Here is a 26239-nt window from a genome sequence, read left to right on the forward strand (position 1 = left end):
CCTTCTTTCGCACTTGCCACACATTCGGACAAGTCCTTCCAGAACTCCTCTCTCTCCTCAGCGCTTCTTTCTGAACCAAGTCCATATGCACTTATAAACATCAATACTTCTACACCCCACTTAAACCTCACCCACATCAATCTGGAAGATATCTCTTTCCACTGCACCAGTTTTTCCTTTGCTTTCTCACTCACAAGCACAGCCACTCCTTCTCTAGCATGTCCACCCAAAACTCCAGACCTTCTACCATACATTCCAAGCTGTAATTCACCCTTTCCTTTCATCTTTGTGTCACTCAAGGTTAACACATCAACCTTCCTTTTAGTCATCATCCTTCCGATCTCCTCTTTCTTCCACTCAGTCGCTTTACTTCCACATCCTCTCACATTTAATGACCCGATAACTAGGGTTTGCGAGACCTTTCGGTCTCCCGCCCTCCTTTCTTTGCCTTGCTTTCTCTTAGGGAGTAGAGATAGAGAGGAGAGGATCCCCAGTCCTCTCGCTCCCTCCACTTTTGTCGCCTCTTATGACACACAGCGGACCACGGTGGGAGAATTCTCTTACCTCTCACAAGGAGGGACAGAAAAAAATATAACATGTTAAACTACATAAATAAACACGTTTGGTTCGATTCCCGGCTCCTCCGTGTTTTAAGTTGAAGTGTCCTTGGGCAAGACACTGAATCCCTAATGCCCCATATAAGCAGGTTGGCGCCTTGCAGGGCTGCACGGCCGCTACTGTTGTTAGTGTGTGTGTGAGTGTGTGTGAATGGGTAAGTATGAAGCACATTGTAAAGCGCTTTGGGAAGTCTTCATTGACTTGGTAAGCGCTATATAAATGCAGAACATGTACTTCATGCATCTTCTTCTGTATGTGTGAGCAATAACCATACCTGTCAACCTCCACGGCTCCATGCCCTTACAAACTGTCGTATTTTTGTCACAGACCAGAACGGACACAGGACTCAAATGGATACGTCTCTCAGTTTTTATTGAAAAGAGAGTGAGAGCCACGCTTGCTTGCTTGATCCGAGGACTGGCGGAAAATGGGAACGAGCGAGGTGGGAGTGACACTTCCGTGTCGGACGAAGACAGGCGAGAATGGTAAGTCGTTCGGCCGGGGCTGGAGATCAGAGGCGATGTCAAGTTCGTAATCGGGGTCGCAGAACAGGTGTAGTCAGGTCCAGAAATGGGTCAAAATAGGAGATCAGGCAGGAGACAGGTTTTAACAGGGACGGAGTCAGACGGGAACGCTCACTGAGTGAAACACAACAGCTCGCAACAATCTGACAAAGTTTGAACTGAACTGAACAGCGGGTTAAGAAGGGTGTGGCCACCAATCAGCTTGTCTGGGCTGGTGGTGGCAATCAATCCGCCGCAGGTGTTCCGAATTGGCAATTATGACAACCTTCCCCTACACAATAATCTCACACCATATTTTTTTTTTTTCGGAATCATGCATGATGGGGAATCCCCAGGCGGCAGACGCATGCGCACAGTAGCATCAAACCGCTCGCTTCGTTTGCAACGAATAAAACGACACCGAGATGGAGGCTACGCGGCAAACTTATTTGACTTGATTGATTTGCCGTTTCGTGATAGTCAACGTACAGGTTGACAGGTATGAATAACAGAGCGATTAATCAGGTAGAACGAGAGATTTCCAAAAGAGCTGGTTTACGTCAAGGGCAAGTTTCAGCTGCCTGGATGAGAAAAAATATTTTAACATGTATCTGACACTTGCACTATCTAACCTTACTCGTGCATACATTCTCGAGTCAGCTATCTGGCGACACACGGCGCAACAGATGAGTACCCATTAACACACGCATCTTCTTTTAGGAGAGCGACAACGTGGGCTTCCGTTTAATAAACACACTGAGCTTCAACACACAATTCCCGCAAACACGCTCACGTTCTCGCGACAACAGTTGGCAACTTCACGTCATGACGCGCCTGACTTTTTGCGCATACAATAGCGTTTTTAATAACCACAAAGTGAAGTGACACTCATGAGTGCTGTAAGTGAAAATAAATAAATACAGGTACGTGGTTTGAACAATTTTATTGACACTTTTAACAGCAATTAAACACATTCACAATTTCATTATATCATATTCTAACAAGGATTCTGGAGGTAAAGTGAAAGTGTGACATTCTGCCTTAGCTCTTTATTTCCACCAAAGCATTTAGTTCTTGTTTGATCGTGTTCTTCTTTCATCACAGTGCTCCCCTTTATGATGAGTCGAGTCGTCACGGTCCTCACCCAAGCCACTCCACAATGAAGGGCACGGCCAGTTCATAGGTGATGTTGAAGTATACAAATTACTTACCGTATTTTCCGCACTATAAGGCGCACCGTGCTATCAGGCGCACCTTCAATGAATGATATATTTTTAAACTTTTTCCATACATAAGGCGCACCCCTTTATAAAGCGCTATAAGTGCATGCTGGTTTAAGATCAGGTAATTGTGCAATTTTGTAATTGTAATCCTGTGCAGTCCTTCGAGACATTTTTGTGATCAAGGGCTATATAAAAAACGTGACTTAACTTGACTTGGCTACAGTAGAGGATGTAGTTACGTTATGCAACCATTAGATGGTGCCGCGCTAAAGGGAATGTCAACAAAACAGTCAGATAGGTCAGTCAAACTTTATCAATAGATAAAAAACAAGCTTTCCACAATTTTCATTTTCTCCCAAAATGGATAAACAGGTGTTTTATTATTTTCTCTGAGGCAAAGCATTTTCGTGACACATCTTTAACATCTTTGAACAACAGCAAGGCATAACATTTTACTTTTCCTCCATTTAGTCAACATGCAAAAAAACGTCTAGTACTATTATGGTAAATTAAACGTCAGAGGACCTGTCGAGGGCAGGTCTCTTGTTTCCTTGCCCACAAGAAGAAGGAATCGGATTTTTTTCTTCCCCCTCTTCCTCCGGCTCAACTTCATACAATTCCCTTGTGGGCCTTTTTATCGGCAATCGGTTTTCCTCTAAATCTCTAATCTTTGGTTCCGCTGTGGTCACCACCCCCAATTTGGTCCTATTTTTACCCCTATTTCCCAATTTGGATATTCTGGCCTCCTCAGGAGGGACGTTCGCCTTTTCAATTTGGTTGTCTTGTTCGATTTCAGGTATTGGAGGAATATTCAAGTCTGATTTTTTGGCCTCACCTCCAGGTCCTTCCTGACTAAAAGGGATTTTGGGAGGGACATCTGCATTTTCAATTTGTTTGTCTTGTCCATTTTCTTTGGGTATTTCTTGTCCATTTTCTTTGGGCATTCCCGTATCTTTATTCATTTCATTGTCTTTGTTACCTTCTGTCCCAGCTTTCAACTTGTTAGCAAATGATTTCAGGCAGTTCCTGTAGAGGTGGTTTGTTTCCCCACAGAGATTGCATTTTCTGCTATTGGTACACTCCTCAAAAGACTGTCCAATTGTCCTACACTTTCCACAAAAGATTCGATCACATGCCTCAGCCAGATGTCCATGCTCACCACATTTGTGGCAGAGTTTGGGTTGTCCTTGATAGTGGATATAACCTCTGTCTTCCCCCAGGACTATCATCGACGGGAGGTGCTTCAGTCCCTGGAAACCCTGAGGGTCTTGCCATTGTTGGATGGGTACCCTCCAGGCACCATCCCAGATGCCGTGCTCATCCCTCACCTTCATAGCCTGGCCTTTTATCGTGCAGTACTTGCTCAACAAAAAAAAGATTTCCTCTGCAATCACCGCTTCATTGAACATTCTGACAATGACTATCTTGTTAACATTGTCAGTCAGCTTCTCCACGGTAAAAGCAGAAAACTGGGGCCTCACTCCCTCAAAGCGATCCCAAAACTCGCCAAAAAGGGCCGCCAATGTGAAACTCACATCAAACACTTTGTTAAATGGCATGGTTATAACTGCGTTTAAATCGTTTCAAATTTCAGACACTTTCGAATAAACTTCCTCGAAAAGTCCAACCTTGACATTTTCACGGAATCAGCTCCCACATCTTTAAAAAGGAAACGCACGCTGTGAGGTCTCGGCCGCCTGGCCATGACCGCTAGGTGATGTTGCTCGCTCTCAGTATTTTCTTTTTGATTAAATTTACATGGACTACAACATGTTGTATGCAAGTGAGTTGTGACGCGTAAGGGTTAAAAAATACTCCGGGTGAAGCGTTCTAGACCTAAACTTGCCCCTGCACGAACACGCTCCGGATTTATATTCAATACGCCCCAGTATGAGTGACGTCACGGCTACTCCCTTTGACCAAATAAGGTAACTGACACATCAAAGTGGAATTTGTTCAGGGACGAATTTGAATTGACTAGAAAAGTCGCTCTTTCCGTCGGTTTCAAATGCAAACTGGAAGTTTACACGACCAAACTCTCGAATTGGAGTCATTGGAGTGCTTTATGTTAGCTTGACGTTCTCCGGGCAAAAAGGAAGCTGTTACGCCCTCACACACCGCAGAGAGTCCGAGTTTGATAGCAAAGAAGAAAGCGGTGAAACAACGGCTACAAAGAGTGAAAGTAAACTGCAACGGTTTTGCAAACTTCAATTTATCCCTTTGGATAGTTATTCCAGGAATATCCCCCTTTTAACAGACGGCACTTTGGAAAAATGACTTTTACGCTACCAAATATATTTTGAAGTTTTTGCTCTTTTTCTGATACAACGCCCGTAGAGTGCCGTCGCTACTGCATTGTATTGGTCTTTGATTTTCCTTTCGGTTGACATTTTAGTTGTTTCCCCTCAAATCTTTTGAATTTTCATTCGGACACGTCAAGTAACGACACGGGATAAAAACAACAATGAGCGGGGACGAGGAAAGAGTCAAGCTTGTGGTGGTGGGAGGTGGTGGAGTGGGCAAAAGCGCCCTAACCATACAGTTCATTCAGGTAGGACATCTTATAACATCATACTTAATTAACCCTTTATCATACCTGTTAACCTCCACAGCTCCATGCCCTTACAAACGCATATTTTACCTTACAAAATACAAAAAAATCTTACACCATATTTTTTTTCAAACGTGTTTATTTATGTAGTTTAACATGTTATATTGTACATGTGTTTCGTTATATCATATATATATATATATATATATATATATATATATATCATCTCTCATTAGCTGCACCGCTTATCTTCAGTATATATATATTTATGGGCGGCACGGCGGCGCAGTGGTTAGCGCATGTGCGCCACAGTTCATGTCATGGGAACCTCCTGCGTGGGTTCAAATCCAGCTTCAGACTTCCTGTGCGGAGCTTGTATGTTCTCCCCGTGCTTGCGTGGGTTTCCTCCGGGCACTCGGGTTTCCTCCCACATTCCAAAAACATGCATTTCAGGTGAATTGGCCGGTTCAAATTGTCCCCAGGTGTGAATGAGCAAGTGAGTTGTCTGTCCCCGTGTGCCCTGCGATTGGCTGGCAACCTGTTCAGGGTGTCCCCTGCCCACTGCCCGATGATTGCTGGGATGGGCTCCAGCACCCCCTTGACCCTACTGAGGATAAGTGGTGTAGCTAATGAGATGAGATATATATATATATATATATATATATATAGTTAATTAACATTTTGTTGTGAGATACTGAGTTGCTCAACATGAATGAGGTTTATTATAAAAACAAGTTCAAAAATATAATTAGGTAGAATTTTCTTATTCAAATTATTAATTCATTTTCTGCATTAAATTATTGTTGGTAATATACTGATTAAAGGGATAACCACAAACCAGTCCATTTTCAGTTTTTTCCTTTTATACTTCCTTTTTTGCTTAACTTCTTTATACAACATAATAATTCGCAATTGAATTTGAGAGCCGGCTCTTTAATGAGTTGATCCGAAAAAGCCGGTTCTCTAAAAAGAGACGGACTTCCTTTCTCTACACAACTACCACGGAATGATGCATGATGGGAAATCCTCAGGCGGCAGACACATACGCACAGTGGCATCAAACCGCTCGCTTCGTTTGGAACGGAAAAAAACTATACCGAGATAGAGGCTACCGCGGCAAACTAGTTTGACTTTTCCTGATAGATACCGGATGGTACCCATAATTGACAAATTTGCGTTTTTACTTACAGATTTTCTTGTACGTCGCACACGTCTTAAAATGCATAATAAACGTACTTTGTACGGCAAAAACATACAGGTTGACAGGTATGCTTTATTGACCAAGTATCACACAGGTCACTTGGATTTATTTTGTTATTTTGGCCATAAAAGAGTAAGAACTTATGAGTGATTACCTTTTAAACTAATTTTACCATGACCTGGCGTTTTAGGTGCCAACATCAAACATGGGTCATCGGTACCCCAACTCATTGCCCCTTCGGCAATCTAAACCAATGAAGTTCATATAGTTTGAATGTTGCTGTTTTTTGTTACAGACAAGTCAAGTCATGTTTATTTGTATAGCCCTTAATCACAAAGAGTCTCACAAAAATGCATTTGAATATGCATTACTTATTACGCCCCCTCAGTCTCTTTTCTTGCCTGTGATTAGTCCGCTGCCACATGTGTATGCCTGTGAAATACATCCATCCATCCATTATTTGAACCGCTTATCCTCAATAGAGTCGCGGGGGTGCTGGAACCCATCCAAGCTATCTTTGGGCAGTGGGCAGGGGACACCCTGAACTGGTTGCCAGCCAGTCGCAGGGCACACAGGGACAGACAATTCGCTCGCTCATTCACACCTAGGGACAATTTGGACCGGCAAATTAACCTGACATGCATGTTTTTGAAATGTGGGAGGAAACCGGAGTGCCCGGAGGAAACCCACGCAAGCACGGGGAGAACAGAAGACAAGTTTCACGACACAATGCAGCTGTCAAAAAATACACACTGTCCCTTTTGCTTTCATATTAAGACAGGGGCCTCAAACTGTCATCCTGAGGGCTGCGAGTTTGAGATCCCTGGATTATATACAGCAGACAAATGTTTATTTGTACATCAATGGTAACACAGATTTTTTTTCCCCTACTAGTCTTATTTTGTGTCAGACTATGACCCGACTATCGAAGACTCCTACACGAAGATCTGCACCGTGGATGGAAAGGAGACACGTCTGGACAGTAAGAGTAAAACACAGCACGCATTATTTTGCAATCTCCTTGTCAGTCACACTTGGGAAGGATGTGCAAAGTGTAGGAAAAAAACGTTACTCTAAAAGCAGAGGGTGTGTTACATTGTGGAGTTATATGGGAAAGGCAGTTTGTTTGTTCTGCGGATTTTCCCTTGTTAGGACTTGCAGTTGATGGGTGAGTTACTTCACTTGTGATTTACACTCTTCGGAGTACAGAAATGACAGCATACATGGTGTAATCCCTGGATGAAGTTCAGAGCCCGAGTGTCAATGGGTGGGAACAATATGACACACAAGTGCACTAACTAGTTAGTGGCTGTCAGCCCTACTTCCCCAACTCAGGGGTCTCCAACGTAGTGCCCCCCTACGACAGTTGAGGTTCATGCAGACCTGTTCTGAAAATACCTTACAAGTGCTGGGTCATTGTGATGTTTTAGTAAGATGATTTTCTTTTAGTCTAATTCACTTATAATAAATAAATAATTCATTTTTTGATAATTTACCTGGCAATAAAATAGTAACAAAGTAGTGACAACATAGAAATTCAAATAAAACTATTCCATTTCATGGACTTCATGAACAAAAATCTATTCAAGTATTGCTAATTATTTTTAACCAATTAGTTAAGAGAGTAAAATGAGAATCTATTCATGTCTTAAACATACTTATTTATTTATATTTTTATTGATTTATTTTACGGGAAATTCTAAAAACTAAATTCCAATTTATGTGCAAAAAAAATGTATTTTTTTAGCCAGCTGTCTGGCTTCCTTTTTAACTTTGTAGCTAGCTATCTATCAAGCTATCTATCTGACTGCTAAGCGCATCCACGGCACAGTTCTGTCTTGGGAAGTCTTGGGATCAAATCCAGCGACCAACCTCCCCTTTGAGTGACTGAATATAGTAAGAAAATGTGCTTCTCTTTTATTTTTTTATTTTGTTTCTGTAATGGAAGTAACAGGTTACTTAATTTGCAGTCTCGATATGGTTTTGATAAGTTTACAGTTTAGTAAACACTCAAAATGAAGAGACAAGACATTAATTACAATGTTGTGACTTTGAACTTGCAAGGAGACCAGCGGAGACCCAAAACTCAGATAAGAAAATCAAACCTCTTCTAAAAGCCCTCTCCTAAGCAGTTTCGTTTTGGTAAAACATCCTAGGTTATTTAAGAAGATCCACCCTTAAGGGTGTGGATATAAATGAACAGCAATCAAGGTTTGTACGGGTGCTTGAAACCCTTGAAAATGCTTGAATTTTAATGTGTTTTCAAGTTTTGAAAAGAGCTTGAATTTTAGATAAAGTGCTTGAAATTGTTGCCAATGTTTTAGGTTAGGTGTTCAAAATAGGGTTTTAAACTTGTTTTACTGTTCCAAAAATGATTGGGTGTTGAGTTTGAAACTGGTTTAGGCTCCTTATTAGGGTATCAAACTAGATTTAAGGGACTGAAATAGGGTTGGTGGTAGTGTTACAGCTAGAGTTAGATGCAGGTTTAGGGTTAGGAACTAGAGTTTGAGCTCCATATTAAGGTTTTAAGTTGAATGTAGGGTTTCGAAATACATTCCAGTTTGAAACAGAGTAAGGACTTCAGTTATAGATAGGGTTAGGTGTGGGGCCAGGGATCGATCGATATGGGTTTTTCAGGGGTAATACAGATTGTTAATATTAAGAAGAGGCCGATAACCGATATACATTTGCTGTAAAAGCTTAGAAAATGAAGAATTTCTTCCTACTGCAAAAAGAAACAAAGCATATTTGTTATTAATTCAAATAACTTTAATACCTCTCTGAAACGTTTTACAGTAAATACATTAAAATTTCAACAACATGACTAATCTTTCACTTAGACCAATGCTTCCCAAACTTAATCCATCTATTTATCTACCCTGGTCATATCCCTCGAGAAGGGTGGCCGACAGCAAGACAAACACATACAAATAAACAAAGAAAAGGAAAAAGTAGCAAAATACCCAAAAATTTGACCATGGCCAACCCAAATGCCCAAACACCCAAACAAGTTCAGCACCTTGGCACCCAAGTCAGTAACCAGCTCCCACCAGCCTAGATGGTAGGGCGCCCGTTCCGAGACTGGGAGGTCGCTGGTTCAAGCCTCGGCCGAGTCATACTTACAACATTGGTACTCATTGCCTCCCTGCTTGGCGCTCGGCATTAAAGGTTGGAATTGGCGCTCGGCATTAAGGGTTGGAATTGGGGGGTTTGGTCACCTAATGACTCCCAACACAGCAGTTGGGTCTAAAATGTCTGCGCCCTGTTTGGCTGCGGCTGCATCTGCTCGCTACAGTTTAACTGTACGGGTCAGGTGTATCGACATTTCGTTCTGTGTGCATGGTTACAAACAATGACAATAAAAGTTAAAAAAAAAAAGAAAAATCATGCTTTTGTCCCTCCAGATTAAACGGGACACAAAAAAGCGGCCATGTCACTCAGGTCAGGGTGACACAACACACTCTTCTGTTCAATAGCAGAGCCAGACAGCTTTCACTGGTTTACCCCTGCCGCATCATACAGTGACCCTACCCATCCCTTAAAACGCGTCCAAACATCTCACTATCCTTTCTGAACACCTCTCCACTCATTCATATCACTAAAAAGAGCTCTAGCTTCCACTATATTTAGACCTCTTTCCTGCAATCCACTCATAACACCATCCATCCACGTCAATCGCGGCCTTCCTCTTGGTCTCCTTCCAGTGATTTCTGCTCTGTAGATTCTCTTCAACATTTGCTCCTCATCCAGCCTCTTCATGTGTCCAAACCAACCGAGTACTCTATTATCCACACACTTGTTCAATTCCACCACTGTTACCCCTAACATACTCTTCAAGCACAAAAACATGTAATTTCCTTCTCAAATCTACCATCAGGCTCCAAGTCTCTGCCCCATTCAACACAGTCGGCACAATCATACTCTCATACCGTCCTCTCTCAACATCCATACTCATACCAAAACCTTGCTTCCTTGATTCACTCTGTACAATACCTCGCACTCCATTCCACCAACTGCAGCGACATCACAACCAGAGTACCTAAAGCTTTCAACTTTTTCCAGGACCAGTCCATTCAACCTCATTTCCAACGCCATGCCCACGTGAACACTTATCGTATTTTCCGCACTATAAGGCGCACCTAAAAGTCTTAATTTTTTTCAAAAGCTGACCATGCGCCTTATAACACAGTGCGCCTTATATATGGCTCAATATTAAATTCGCAAGGTCTTGCAACTTAGTCAACGGCCGCCGACTCGATTTTACCCCGAACGTGGAGTAGTCCGGCGTTTCATTGGCTAACCAATGTGTCAATCATCATTTGAATCGATCACTATTGGTTGAAGTTATTCGGAGCATCAGATTGGCTAGATGGCCAAAACAAACCCTGCAATCGGCCGAGTTTAGCAATGGCGTAGCAAGTCCGCGGTGTATGCTGGGATTTATATACCGGCGTTTCATTGGCTAACCAATGTGTCAATCATCATTTGAATCGATCACTATTGGCTGAAGTTATTCGGAGCCTCGGATTGGCTAGATGCCCAAAACAAACGCTTAAATCGGCCGAGTTTAGCAATGGCGTAGCAAGTCCGTGGTGTATGCTGGGATTTATATACCGGCGTTTCATTGGCTAACCAATGTGTCAATCATCATTTGAATCGATCACTATTGGCTCAAGTTATTCGGAGCCTCGGATTGGCTAGATGCCCAAAACAAACCCTTCAATCGGCCGAGTTTAGCAATGGCGTAGCAAGCTTGCTACAGTACGCCATAAAGAAACATGTTTCATTAGTCTGTATTTGTAAATATTCTACTCTCCTTGATTTACTTCACTCACGGTTGTAAGAAGACCATGATTGCGTATCATTATTGAACGTGAGAACTTAGGTGAGTTATGCGGCTTTATATTTTCCCGGTATCTTGTTTTAGAACGATCTTGATGTTGCCGTGATGAGTTGAGTGAATTCAACTCAATTCCAAGTGTTTATTGTCATATGCACAGTAAAGTTGTGAGCGAAAAAGAAAATAGAAACATAGAAATGTTTGGCATTTCTTGAATCCCAAGACTTCAACCTTCCGAATGATATTTGAAATGACGCATTTAAGTGACATCGTACGGACACCGCATCCGCACGTGTCTACGCCACGTATTTGCTTCTTTGCAAGCTTTGGGAATGTTAAGGGGGTAATCAGTTGGACTGAATCATCTGACTGTTTTGTCGACGTTCCCATTGTAGCGCCTTATAATCCGGTGCGCCTTATCTATGGAAGATATAGGACCAAAAACTATTTTTTGGGGGTGCGCCCTATAACCCGGTGCGCCCTATAGTGCGGAAAATACGGTACTCTTGCCAACATTCACACATGACTCACGCTTATCACACACTCTTCCAAACTCCATTACCAACCTTCTCAATTTTTCTTCAGAGTCAGCCACAAGCATTGTGTCATATACAAACAACGACTGACTTACCTGCCACATCGTTCCACTGTTATTGATTACCTCTACACCTATGCCAAATACTCTTGCATTCACCTCTCTCACCACACCATCCATGTACACATTAAACAGCTATGGCGACATTACACACTCCTGTCTCACACCAGTCAACACAGGGAACCACTCACTTGTCTCACTCCCTACTCTTACACATGATCTGCTGTTCAAATAAAAACTCTTTAATGCCTCCAACAACTTTCCACCCACTCCATACATTACCATCACCTGCCACAATGCCTCTCTATCAACTCTGTCATATGCCTTTTCCAAGTCCATGAAAGCCAAATAAACATCCTTACCTTTTGCAAAATATTTCTCACACACCTGTCGTACTGCAAACACCTGATCCACACAACCTCTTCCTTTCCTGAAAGCACTCTGCTCATCCATCACCACCTCATTCGTTCTTCCTCTCACTCTCTTAATCAAGACTCTTCCCTACAGCTGACAACAAACTGATACCTCTCGAATTGCTACATTCCTACTTATTACCTTTACCCTTATACAATGGCACTACACCAATCAACAGGAACCACACCACCTAAAAAGCATACCCGTGCTTGTACAAATGGATTCTGTATTCTCTGGACCTACGACTTGCGAAAGCAAATTCTGCAATGGGCATTTTGTTCTATGTCATGGTAACCGCTAATATATCAGTCTCCATCTGAACCGTGTTCCTTTAAACACGTTAACTAAACTTTTTATGCTATCTCTTCATCAAAAAATATTCTTTTCTACCACAGACCTTTTTAAATCTTAACATTGTAATGCTAGTTACTTGTGTTACTTGTGTCTAGGTTTGAGTATGGACCCTTTATGGGAGAGTCGATGTCAGGGAGGAGGGAAATGACTGGTGCAGAAGTTGGTCTCTGTTAGTCAGTCTGTGTGTGGACGAATGGGTGTGAATCACGGCTGACAGTAACTCCTTGTTGAATGTTTTTTAGCTCTTGTTATTTATTAAATCGGCGACCAGACCACATCAGCGACTATGTGCATCTTTGAGTACACGTTTGGGCATTATAATATTATCAGCGGCTTGATTCACACTCCGACATGTCGGGGGGTTGGCAGACCTGTCTTTGGAGTTGGAAAAGGCTTTTGCTTAAGTGGCTCTGCCCTGGTTGCTTATCCAGTTAGAAGGCACTGGGTGGGTAGCAAGGATAGAGGGGATAAGGAAGGAGTAGGAGTGACGGAGAGAGTTCGGCTGCTTTAGAGAGCCTATATAATCGGCCTTTCGAATGAATAAAATCACAGATACCGATATCCATCAAATTCCAAAATTTGGGTGGCTATAATTGCCTCGCCCGATAATCGCGACCTCTAGGCTAGGGTTAGGAGTTTAAGTTTGGGCTGTACGTAAGGGTTTAAAATTAAGGTTTAGGCTCCTGTTCTTTTTGATAAAAACTGGATTTCTTTATTTAATGGTCCTGGAAAAATTGAAAACTGGTTTTGAAAGTCCTTAAAAGTGCTTGAATTTGCCCATACAAAAGGTGTACATTAAGCAACATGATTTACCAATATTGACATCGATGTGAAAAATGCATAACAGTCAAAACAACAAACAACAGTGAGCATTATAGTCAAAATACCAAACTGGCATCCTATGTGATCTCCTTTGCGGGTGTCCAATATTCAAAACACAACAAACTAATCATATTTATGTTTGCAAAATATATTTTAACAAGGCCCTGTCTGTTTGTGTTGGTATAAAATGTACTATGTGTGCGGGTTTTCTTTGGACAATTTCAATTGGCATCAGTGGGATATGAATCGTTACTTTACTTTGATAGTAAAAATAATTCAGTTCCTTCAACTGTTTTCGCACATAAGGAAGCAACTCTTGGAGACAAAACACAATGAATACACCCTCGTGTTGATCAATATTCAAAATCTTTTTATGTTTTTGCAAGTCTTGGATACAGCTGGTCAGGAAGAGTTTGGGGCAATGAGGGAGCAGTACATGCGATCAGGAGAAGGCTTCTTGCTGGTGTTTGCACTCAATGACAGAGGGAGGTAAGTCTGTTGTGTTGTGGATTTCACCCAGTGTTACGTTAATATTGAACTTTTTTTTCACCATCAAAAATGCAGTCAATGTATTTGGTAACAACGCTTCAAATATTTGTGTTAAGGTACAGTTCAAAATATTTTTTACCATCTTATGGTAAGGTAATAGAACAGTAAGAAACATGGATTTCTACTGGGCCTAAGACAACATCCCAGCACAGGCCTACCACCAAGTACAAAGATCTCTCGTTTTTGCAGTTAATTGGGACCAGACCCATCCGTGAAAAGTGAAAATCCACAAAGTAGCACCTTCACAAAGGCCACCAAAGGGTTAAACTTGCCTCAAAATGATGTCATAAAGACTCACAGTATACAACCATAAAAAAATAACAATTATAGATCTACAAATAATAACACACTACACATTTATTCAGTTTTGTTTTCAATATACAAAAGTTAAACAAAATTGGAGGGCTTCACCTTTCAGTGCAAGAGAAGAAATTAGAGAATCGAGGCAAATCTTTGTGATGATTATACTGTCTTGAATGTAGCGTTTTACCACTTTGTTGCTCCAGGTCATTTGTTTCATAGCTAATGGACCTTCCGTTGGAAAGATACGAGGTGTCTTAGCAGAGCTGTTAGCCTAGCCATTAGAAGTGCAGCCAGGCTATTGCTTTCTTTTACAACGACGGCTCAGTTGATTCCTGGACGCGATAAAAGTACACTTAGCACCTGCCGGCATTTCTTTGTGCTCTTCTGATTTTCCTTAAAGTCCCAATTTAACTGATGATTTTTTTTTTTATGTAACAAGCTGCTAAAAGCTAGCGGCTGCTATGCTTCCCAGTTTACTTACAGAGGCAGCGCCCGCCTATTGTTTGATTGATACCATACACCAGCCTATCACAATTGAGGACACCGACAGTCACACCCACCCAAACAAAGCGCCCTCCCGATCCAGTTTATGCCGTCTGCAGAACACAATACGTTGATATCAATAACAATAAAGACAAAATAAATTAAACTCAGAACTGGCGAAGGGGTGAGCCAGCGATAACTGAAGTGCAAAGTAGTGAGGGGTCAATCCGATCCAACTCTTGTAGTTATGGATGTCTATCATATAGAGTTAAACATATACTAATGTGTAATTAATGTCTTTGGCTTGAATCTTTACAAATAATGAGTTACCATGCATAAAAATGATGATTCAATCTTTAACTGCAGCTGATTTTGGTCAGTGCACACTGATACTGCATGCCAGCCAAATGCAGAGTAATCATTAAGTGTCCAATATAATTGTTTTTAATTCGACAATTCTACAGAAAAGTACTGCTCTTTGGTTTTTCAGCAAGCAAGTCAACTTGGAACTCTTTGAGCAGTAAATGCAGGGATGTGATTTTTCCGCTAATTCGCGGAATTCCGCTTTTTTTATCTCCAAAAATAAAAATTAAAAATTTCCGATTTTCTAAGTGGTAAAAAATCCGATTTCGTCTCTACAGCATTCCATTTTAGTGTTTCCGTAACTGATTGGTTGAAGTCTCCGTGTTGACCAATAAACGCGCTTGTTATAAAGGCATAGGAGTATGCCATTGTTCATTTCTCACACGTTTTTGCCGGGTGTTTAAAGAAAGATGTCCGTGATCGAACGCAAAGATGCTCCGCGAGTTAAAGAAATTGATAAGATCGTAAAAAACAAGTTTCGATGGGACTGGTTAGAGGAGGACTTATCTACAAATGTTGGAAAGAAGACTGTGACGAATTTGTTCAGTGACTTTAGTCGGAAGATCGATCGTGCCAGGAAAGCGCTTTGCATTTGGTGCCATGATACCATTGACTATGGTGGGAGAGGTTTCAAAGCTCTTGAAAGTCACGCAAAGAGCAAAAAAACACGTGAAAGAACTCCAGTCAAGAACAACAAATTATTCCATCGCTGGTAGTTTCGGTGCCCAAACGAAAACTCCAAAACTTTACGGCCTCCATCCCTTATTGACATCACAATCGGAAGCGGTAATAGAGAGACGTGATCCACCCCAACAACCTGTACCAGTTGCTGATAGAGTCGTGAATTTTGAGGTAGGTGGTAAACTTTTCAAATTTATTTGACAGTTTTCCCCTTTTTTTCGAAAATATTATAACGTAATAAAAATGGCCATAAATATTTAACAATTACAATAATAGATTTTCATGTGTACATTACACCAACACTTTACTGTAGGGCCTATAATTATTGTATTTTCATTTATCAAATATTCGGATAGGAACCTGTCGTGGGTTCAAATCCAGCTCCAGACTTTCTGTGCGGAGTTTGTATGTTCTCCCCGTGCTTGCGTGGGTTTCCTCCGGGCACTCCGGTTTCCTCCCACATTCCAAAGACATGCATTTCAGGTGAATTGGCCGGTCCAAAATTGTCCCTAGGTGTGAATGAGCGAATGAGTTGTCTGTCCCTGTGTGCCCTGCGATTGGCTGGCAACCAGTTCAGGGTGTCCCCTGCCCACTGCCGATGATTGCTGGGATGGGCTCCAGCCCCCCGCGACCCTACTGAGGATAAGCGGTACGGCTAATGATATGAGATGAGATGAAATATTCGGATACGCTGCTATTAAAAAGAATTAATTATAACATTTAAAATATGATTTAGGAAATTTAAAAATATTATTAAGCCTATAAGTAATCAAAATTATTGTCAGTATTTATATTTTTTAAATTAAGTACTTGTATGATATTCTACCATGAACCCCAAAGCATGCAGAATGGACATAGCCACATACAGTTCTATCCAGACTGTGAAATATGCCCTAAGAGCAAGAAAGACCACCTCTGTCAGCCATTTTGGAAGGAAAGACATTCTGATGGATCCTGTGCAGTCCAAACTGTGCCTAAATCTGAGGACATCCTCCAAAAGGTACAGGGAGGAGAAGGATGCAGAAGCAGCTATGTTGTCTGCAAAAGGAACAGAACTTGCTGTGAAACAGGACACCCAAATGAGCAAGGCTGCCTCAAGAAGAACCATCAAAGCTGCACAGAAGCAGGCTAGAAAGACCCATTCCAAAGGAATGAAGTCTAGGAGGAAGTAGTGTTTGTGTCATGTGAATGGATTGTGCTCAAGAATGAACACTTGTATATTCCTGTAAATATGTTGAATGTTTTAATGAGTAGAACATAGAAAACAATATTTGTGATACTAAGTGATGTTATAATTCATCTAGAATGTGACAGAAAATATAAATTTCAGAACTTTGAATGAATTTCATGTTACTGCATGGCCAGTGATTTAGTAGTTCATTGTGTATGCACATGACTCCGACAGATAACATCTTCTGCTATAACAAAGACATTTGTGGTATGTTCTAATATGAGTTACTTTTCATTTGGTCATGATACAATTATTTGTTCATGAAATTTGAACTCTTCAACATGATTTATGTGTTAACTTAGTAATCACATTAGTTAGATGCTTGGGGTTGTCCATCGATACGATGATGACCATCTTCTTTTAATTGTGAGTCTGCTGATGTTTGAAGAGTCCGATCCTGGATCCACAGATGCGGTTACAGACAGAGCATGTGAAGGGGGTGCTGGGGGGAGCAGGGGTGGCCTGGCGAGCATGTCTCTTTGCACGCTTTGCTGCACGGTGTTGCATGCGCTGTTCCTCCATGTAATCCACTCCATGTGAGCAGTGGGAGCGCCAGAGGTCTCGGCAGGAAGCAAGTTCCTCCAGTGAGGAGGGGTTTATCCGACATCTCTTCAGGATGTTCTTCATTTGGTCTTTGAACCGCTTCTTCTGCCCACCAGCACTACGTTGGCCTAGATGTAACTGACCATAGGGGATACGGCGTGGCAGTCTGTGGCTGGGCATTCGAACAACATGCCCCAGCCACCTAAGTTGGCGTTGGGCCATAATGGATTCCACGCTGCAGCTGCCTGCCCTCTCCAACACCTCTGTGTGCGGCACTCTGTCCCTCCATGTGATGCCAAGGATCTTCTGAAGACATCTTACATGGAAGGTCTCGAGGCTCTTCAGATGGCGGCTGTAGATAGTCCATGCCTCACATCCATACAGTAATGTCGTGATACATACAGCTCTGTAGACCAGCATTTTGGTGTGGAGTCTAAGGTTGTTGTTTTGAAAGACCCTTATCCTTAGTCGACCGAAAGATGCTGATGCTTGCTTGAGGCGGCTCTGGATCTCATCATCCAATGAGCAGGTGTTAGACACTATGCTCCCCAGATATTTAAAGGTGGGCACCATGAGCAGGTGTTGCCCTGCTGCTGTGAGGGTTATTGGGTTTGGTAAGAGGTCAGCACTGGACTGACAGAGTACCTCTGTCTTCTGGGTGTTGATCGTCAGTCCCATTCTGGTGTATGCAGTTACAGCTGCTGAGAGAATGTTTTGCAGAGCCTCCGGTGTATGGGCAACCAGGGCACAGTCATCAGCATACTGTAGCTCAATAATGGTCTCTGAAGTCAGTTTGGTAGTTAGATATGATGATATTCTCAGTGATAGTTTTTAAAAGCAAAGACAGTCCAATGTTTTTTAATGCGACTGATTTTGAGTTGACTTACACTGTAATTTTATATGGGATAGTTCGATATACATTGAAAATTTATGCTGTTGTTTTGTCTATTTCTTTGTCATCCGAGTGCATTGAAAGTACTTAAAAACACGGAAAACCCATGAGCTCCGGGGGGCTTTGCCCCACTTGTCCCTCCACCAGGGCACTGCCCTGGACCTAGCTGAGTGCCCCAGACCCCCGGCTAATTTTCAGATAATTTCACTTTGGTCAAATCACATCCCTGTAAATGGTCTTTGCACTAAGCAAGAGTGGTTAGCAAGGCCTTTTTTGAGCGATTCATAAGACAGGTAAGTGGAAGAAGCCAACAAAAGCTTACAGCAGAGGACTTTTATTTATTTTTTTCAAATTATTGAATTTATTAATCGTTTTTTTAATAATGAATTACCACAATTTAATCTCTAGATGATGCACGGTGTTACACACTGTCCCTTTCTGATTGTTCCCCCAAAATAATACCAAAGTGTAATGTTTTTATTCACTTGCGCTTTGGATCTTTGAACTTTGGTTCTCTTCTTGTGGACATTTTACAGTCACCAATAAATCAGGGAGTACCACCGGAAACATCCATTGATCAATGAAGGGTTTAATTTTTCCAAAAGGGTGTTACTTAATTGGTTCAAGTTGTAGAGCCACTGGTGACTCAAAAAATAAGCATTCATTTACACATCATAATTATTAAAAGAGTAGGGTTGTTATTGGATGTTACGTGGTGTGGTGACCTCATATTAAGTCTTTTCAATTACTTTTCTGTTCATTACAGTACTTTTGTCTATTTTCTTTTCTCTTTTCCATATAAACTTGGCCAATAATGCCTACAGTCACCAGGAACTCACAGGTTTTAGACTCAGTCTGAATTACGACTATTTTTTAAATGTTTATGCCACCCAAAAGAAATTCAAATGGTCATAAAATCTATTTGGGTGGCCAACCCACTAACAAAGTGACGTAGATAGGGTAGTGGTTGTAAACAAAAGCGGAGCTTCTGGTCGGGCTTTGATGCTAAGCTAAGGAAGCTACATTGGCGGAAACATAAAAATGGCAGAGAAGGACATAATGATGATGGAACCGTGCCTCAGCCTACTGCTATTTCTTTAACGATCCCGCCTATCAACATTATTCCTGTGGTCTTGAGTTATAGCCACACCTGCTATCATCTACTAATGATCCCAAGAGCCAAGAAGAAAGGTTTGAGAGCATTTTCCATTCAGTAGAATGTTCTGCCCTCAGATTTTATTTACAACCTCAGTGGAACTGTTTAAATCTACGCTTAAAACACACATATATTCTATAGCTTATGAATGACCTACATTTCATGTTGATGGTGTCTGTATATTGTATGTTGTTGCCTTTGTAACATCCATTGCAGCCTGGTCATCCTGGAAACCTTACCTCATGTGAATCCCCTTCCCAAAGTTTCTTAATTTCCTCATGCTGAAGTTTTGATTTTCTTCTTGTCCTCATGTCGGTCTTAGATCAAGGGATGGTGTAATAATAGTCTGTAGTCTGTACAGCCCTTTGAGACTTATTGTGATTAAGGACCATACAAAAGACATGACTTAACTTGACATATTAGTATTTTAGTCAATAGAATCATCTGCATGTAAAAATTTTACATTTTTTATTGTAAAATATTTTTGGTTAATGTAACACTTTGCAAATGGGGTCTGTAAAATCACTAGAGGTGAAATTGTCTTCCAGATGCCAGAGCCTCCACTTCTCAGCTTGACAGGAATGTTTTTTTTTCTTAGTTAAATTTTAGTCCCAGATGAAAGGTTATCTGAAATTGCAGTGCCCTTGTGGTGACATAGGTCGCTGGCAGACAGCCTGTTTTTCTGTTTATTTTTTTCAGATGATTTTAAGCAGAGCCTTTTCCTCCTTTGTTAGCATAAACATGGCCTGAACACTATGCAAACAGCTCACTAGCTGATAACAACTCAACCAGATTAAGAATAGATTTAGAGCAGGGTTGTCCAAACTTTTTTCCTTTTTTATTTACGGTCGCCATGTCGGAAATGGGGTGGGCTAAAATTCTCACAGAAAAAATATAAATTAATTTTATACTGCTGTCAACATTACTGGCCACATCTTATTAATTTTATGACAGAAGCTGCTGGCCTGTAAAAAATTGGACCACAGGACGTAACTGGCCCCCGGGCTGTACTTTGGACATGCCTGATCACAAAGCAGAATATGTGTTCAAGACTGCTCTATTAGATATGGCTGGGTAACACGAGTTGTATACATTTTCAGTCTATTTGACGAGAGGTTTAGCCAATCGGTCTTTTAAGCTCTTTGGCGAGTAAGATGTTATTTTGGACCAGGGGGTCTCCAACGTGGTGCCCTCTAAGGACGGCCGTGGTACCTACAGGTTGTCTGTGTCTATTAAGCCCGAAATCCAAAAATTAATCTTGTGCTAACATAGTAACGACATAGTGAGTAGTACAAGAAAGGTTGTCATTTTAGAACTGTATATTACACTGGACGCCCTTTGCACTAATAAGTACCTTAAAGTAGCTCTTAGCTTGGAAAAGGTTAGTGACCTCTGGTTTAGACTAAGAATCTATACTTTTTTAAGTATAAACCATCCTAACCATTTCAATGATGGCTACTCTATAAATTTTAATAAAACATGTTGATTTACAAAATTAAACACAGTGGCATATGTATTTTTCTCAATGCTAAAACCAAGTTTCCTTTACACTAAAAATAATAATGTACTTTGTTGTTGATATTTTTCGAATCAGCTACCATGAGGTTCAGAAGTTTCACACTCAGATTCTTCGAGTGAAGGATCGGGACGACTTCCCCATGCTGCTGGTCGGTAACAAGGCAGATCTGGAGCAACAAAGAGTGGTAACTCACACACACATGTGCACATTTAACTGCTGCGGAATGCTTTCGCTTTTTTGAGGAAGCAGAAAACCAGAAATTGTAATTTTGCAGTAATTAACCCCTTCAGGCTGTTGATAAACAAAGTCATATTCATGATTTCACCAGTCGCTGAAATACGTCATGCCACATATTATTGGAACACATCACAGAAACTTTGAGATTAGTCTGAAACAAGAAAAGTATCAAGCCGGCATACCTCACCTATAACGTCTCCTAGGAGTCAGTTGATAATTCCCCACAAATATAGACTTGTTAAATCCAGGACTCTCCGGTGAATCCAAACGTGTAAAATATTTACTCAAAAACACAATAATGCCGACAGATATAAAAAAAATCCGCCTCACAGCATTTCTGCATCATTGGAAGTTCCTTGTTGCAATCTGTTTGTTTTACCAGATAATTCCCGTTTACAAATAAACAGACTGCACAATTATTATCAATAAGGCTGTAAGCCTCTGACAGTGTTACACTCCTTCCTATCACCAACAAGAGCTCTAGCTTCCATTATATTTAGACCTCTTTCCTGCAGTGCACTCATAACACCATTCATCTACGTCAATCGCGGCCTTCCTCTTGGCCCTCTTCCATTGACTTCTGCTCTGTATATCCTCGTCAACATTCGCTCCTCATCCATCCTCTCCATGTGTCCAAACCAACCGAGTACTCTCTTATCAACACGCTTGCTCAGTTCCACGACTACTCCAGTTCTGTCTCTCACAAATTCATTTCTCAATCGATCCAATCTTGTCACTCCTAACATACTCCTCAAACACTTCATCTCAAAAACATTCAATTTCCTTCTTAAATCTGCTTTCAGGCTCCAAGTCACCAGACAACACAGTCGGCACAATAACACTCTCATACAGTCCCCTCTTAACATCCATACTCATACTCTTGTTGCTCATCATTCACCTCGGAGCACCCAAAACCTTGCTTCCTTGATTCACTCTGTGCAATACCTCGCACTCCATTCCACCAACTGCAGCCACATCACAACCCAAGTACCTAAAGCTTTCAACTTCTTCCAGCACCTGGCCATGCAACTTGATTTCTAATGTCATGCCCACTCCATCACGTGAACACTCCATCACCTTACTCTTCCCAACATTGACACATAACTTACGCCTATCACATACTCTTCCAAACTCCGTTACCAACCTTCTCAATGTTTCCTCAGAATCAGCCACAAGCGCAGTGTCACCTGCAAACAACAACTGACTTACCTGCCAAACTGTTTCACTGTTGTCCATCATGTCTACACCTCTGCCAAATACTCTTGCATTCACCTCTCTCACCACGCCATCCATGTACACATTAAACAGCCACGGTGACATCACACACCCCTGTCTCACACCAGTCAACACAGGGAACCACTCACATGTCTCACTCCCTACTCTTACACATGCTCTGCTGTTCATATAAAAACTCTTCAACGCTTCCAACAACTTTCCACCCACTCCATACATCACCATCACTTACCACAACGCCTCTCTATCAACTCTGTCGTACGCCTTTTCCAAGTCCATGAAAGCCAAATAAACATCCTTACCTTTTGCAAAATATTTCTCACACACCTGTCATACTGCAAACACCTGATCCACACATTTTTACCAGCTCGGTAGTCTACAGGACTGTCTCAGAAAATTAGAATATTGTGATAAAGTTCTTTATTTTCTGTAATGCAATTAAAAAACAAAAATGTCATACATTCTGGATTCATTACACATCAACTGAACTATTTCAAGCCTTTTATTATTTGAATATTGCTGATTTTGGCTTACAGCTGAAAAAAACTCAAAAATCCTATCTCAAAATATTAGAATACTTTCTCAGACCAGGTAAAAAAATAATTTTATAACAGCAAAACTATATCAAACATTTGAAAATGTCCATTGATGCACTCAGTACTTCGTTGGGAATCCTTTTGCACGGATTACTGCATCAACCTGGCGTGGCATGGAGGCAATCAGCCTGTGGCATTGCTGAGGTGTTATTGATGCCCAGGATGCTTCGATAGCGGCCTTCAGCTCATTTGCATTTGTAGGTCTGGTGTCTTTCATCTTCTTAACTATACCCCACAAATTCTCGATGGGGTTCAGGTCAGGGGAATTAGCAGGCCAATCAAGGACAGTGATGCCATGGTCAGTGCACCAGTTACTGGTGGTTTTGGCACTGTGGGCAGGTGCCAGATCATGCTGGAAAATGAAATACTCATCTCCATAGAGCTTTTCAGCAGATGCAAGAATGTAGTGCTCTAAAATCTCTTGGTACACAGTTGCATTTACTCTGGACTTGATGAAACACAGTGGACCAACACCAGCAGCTGACATGGCTCCCCAAACCATTGCTGACTGTGGGAACCTCACACTGGATTTCAAGCAACTTGGATTTTGCTCCTCTCCAGCCTTTCTCCAGACTCTGGCGCCTTGACTTCCAAATGAAATGCAAAACTTTGGACTTTGGACCACTCTGCAACTGTCCAGTGCTTCTTCTCCATAGCCCAAGTCAGACACTTCTTCCGTTGTCTTGAGTTCAGAAGTGGCTTGACCATGGGAATACGGCTATTGTAGCCCATTTCCCGGACACGTCTGTGAACTGTGGCTTTTGATACCTGGACTCCAGCTTCAGCCCACTGTCTTTGAAGCTCCCCCAAATTCTGGAAGCGGCTCTTCTTCACAATTTTGTTAAGGCTGCGGTCATCTCTCTTGGTTGTGCAGCGTTTCCGGCCACATTTTTCCCTTCCAACAGACTTTTTGTGGATATGCTTTGAAACTGCACTCTGTGAACAGCCTGCTCTTTAAGAAATTTCTTTTTGTGTCTTACCCTCCTGATGGAGGGTATCAATGATGGTCCTCTGGACAGCAGTCAGATCAGCAGTCTTCCCCATACTTGTGATTTAGTTTACTGAACCAAGCTGAGTGTTTTTAAGGCTCAGGAAACCCTCGCAAGGTGTTTCGAGTTAATTAGATGATTCAGGTGATTAGTTGAATACCCTACTTGTATACTTTTTCATGATATTCTAATATTTTGAGATAGGATTTTTGAGTTTTCTTAAGCTGTAAGCCAAATTCAGCAATATTAAAATAATAAAAGGCTTGAAATAGTTCAGTTGATGTATAATGAATCCAGAATGTATGACATTTTTGTTTTTTTAATTGCATTACAGAAAATAAAGAACTTTATCCCAATATTCTAATTTTCTGAGACAGTCCTGTAGATGCTAGGGTGCCCGCTCTGAGACTGGGAGGTCGCTGGTTCAAGCCTCGGCCGAGTCAACACTTACAACATTGGTATTCATTGGCTCCCTGCTTGGCGCTCGGCAGTAAGGGTTGGAATTGGGGGGTTTGGGTCTAAAATGGCGGCGCCCTGTTTAGCTGCAGCTGCATCGGCTCGCTACAGGTTAACTGTACGGGTCAGGTGTATCGACATTTCGTTCTGTGTGCATGGTTACAAAGAATGACAATAAAAGTAAATTCTATTCTATTCCATCCCCTTCCTTTCCTGAAACCACTCTGCTCCTCCATCACCACCTCATTCGTTCTTTCTCTCACTCTCTTAATCAAGACTCTTCCATACAGACAACAAACTGATACCTCTCAAATTGCTACATTCATACTTATCACCTTAACCCTTATACAATGGCACCACACATGCACTTCACCTATCAACAGGAACCACACTACTTAAAAAGCATACATTTAACAAGCGTACTAAACAGTCAATCATAGCTGTGCCCCCTTTTTTCAGGCATTCAGCAGTACAACCATCCAATCCAGGTGCCTTCCCCCTTTCATTTCTTTCACTGCCTCTTGCACTTTCCATGTTTCCACAGGCTTCACATTTAAATCACCCAACACGGGCATTCTCTCCATACCATCGATCGCCTCGACTCTCACTTCTCTCCCATCCTCCACATTTAGCAACTCCTCAAAATACTCTGCCCATCTCGTCCTGACTGCACTACCGCTAACCAGCAATCTACCATCCTTATCTTTCACTTTCTCTTCCTTTCCAGACTCACTGTTTCTTACTCTTTTCACTTCTTTCCAGAACACTTTTCTACTTTCCTCAAAGTACACTCCTATCTTTCGACACCATTCATCATTTGCTTTTCTTTTCGCTGCTTCCACTGCCGCTTTTACCAACCTTTTCTTCACTTTATATCTTTCATACGCATCGCCACGCTTATCTTGCAGCCACTCCTCAAAGGCACGTCTCTTTTCTCTCACAGCCTCTGATACCTCATCATTCCACCATTCACTTCCTTTCCTAATACCTCGACCAACTTTTCTCATTCCACACACTTCTTTTGCACTCCTCAACACTGCCTCTTTAAACCTCTTCCATTCAATTTCCACACTCTCCATTTCTCTTCCACTAACCCGTTCATACTCTTCCCTTATCCTTTTTTTAAACTCTCTCTCCTTTTCTGCCTTGTTCAACTCTGACATTTTCACCTCTTCCCTCACACTCTTCTTATAACTAGCCTTCCACGATCCATCTATTCTCAGTTTTCCTTCCACATAAAAATGATCAGACATACCACTCATTTCACCCCTGTAAACATGCACATCCAACAATCTACTTAACATCCATTTTATAACCACTACATAATCCATCAGTGCTCTGTCCACCATCTTGCCACTATCCACTCTGACAAAGGTATACTTATTCACGTCCCTCTTTTTAAACAATGTATTTCCAATCACCAACTCATTTTCCACATATAACTGAATCAATTTCTTCCCACTCTCATTTTTTCCTGGTACTCCATATCTACCAATCACATTTTCAGAACATTTAGTATGGGAATGTGTTAGAGCAGAAGTCAAGAACTTCTTTGACCCAAAGTGCCAATAAATCAGAAAAATATTTTTTAAAAAACAAAACATCACCCACTCTAGCATTCAGGTCACCTAGTATTACCACTTTCCACCCTTCTTTCGCACCTGCCACACATTCGGACAAGTCCTTCCAGAACTCCTCTCTCTCCTCAGCGCTTCTTTCTGAACCAGGTCCATATGCACTTATAAACATCCATACTTCTACACCCCACTTCAACCTCACCCACATCAATCTGGAAGATATCTCTTTCTACTCCACCAGTTTTTCCTTTGCTTTCTCACTCACAAGCACGGCCACTCCTTCTCTAGCATGTCCACCCGTAACTCCAGA

General features: G+C 41.6%; 1 protein-coding gene across 3 annotated transcripts in view; it reads left to right on the top strand.

Moving 5' to 3' along the window:
* Positions 1 to 1079: 1079 nt before the first annotated feature.
* Positions 1080 to 26239, top strand: part of rras (RAS related) — a 35131-nt gene continuing 9971 nt past the window's right edge. Inside the window, exons 1-6 of one of the 3 annotated variants that reach the window (XR_015850554.1) lie at positions 1080 to 1103; positions 2226 to 2304; positions 3565 to 4895; positions 6991 to 7078; positions 13508 to 13610; positions 20917 to 21025. Coding sequence is in view for 2 of the 3 variants with exons in the window: in XM_088336482.1 (XP_088192608.1) it covers positions 4809 to 4895; positions 6991 to 7078; positions 13508 to 13610; positions 20917 to 21025 (387 nt within the window). In the remaining variant the exon portion in view is untranslated. Of the gene's footprint in view, positions 1104 to 2225; positions 2305 to 2432; positions 4896 to 6990; positions 7079 to 13507; positions 13611 to 20916; positions 21026 to 26239 lie in introns of those variants that run through there. The other 2 variants (XM_088336482.1, XM_088336566.1) reach the window with 2 other exon arrangements.

This window comes from Urocampus carinirostris, chromosome 1 (genome assembly GCF_059441175.1).
Source record: "Urocampus carinirostris isolate Australia breed hairy pipefish chromosome 1, RoL_Ucar_1.0, whole genome shotgun sequence".
NCBI lineage: Eukaryota > Metazoa > Chordata > Actinopteri > Syngnathiformes > Syngnathidae > Urocampus > Urocampus carinirostris.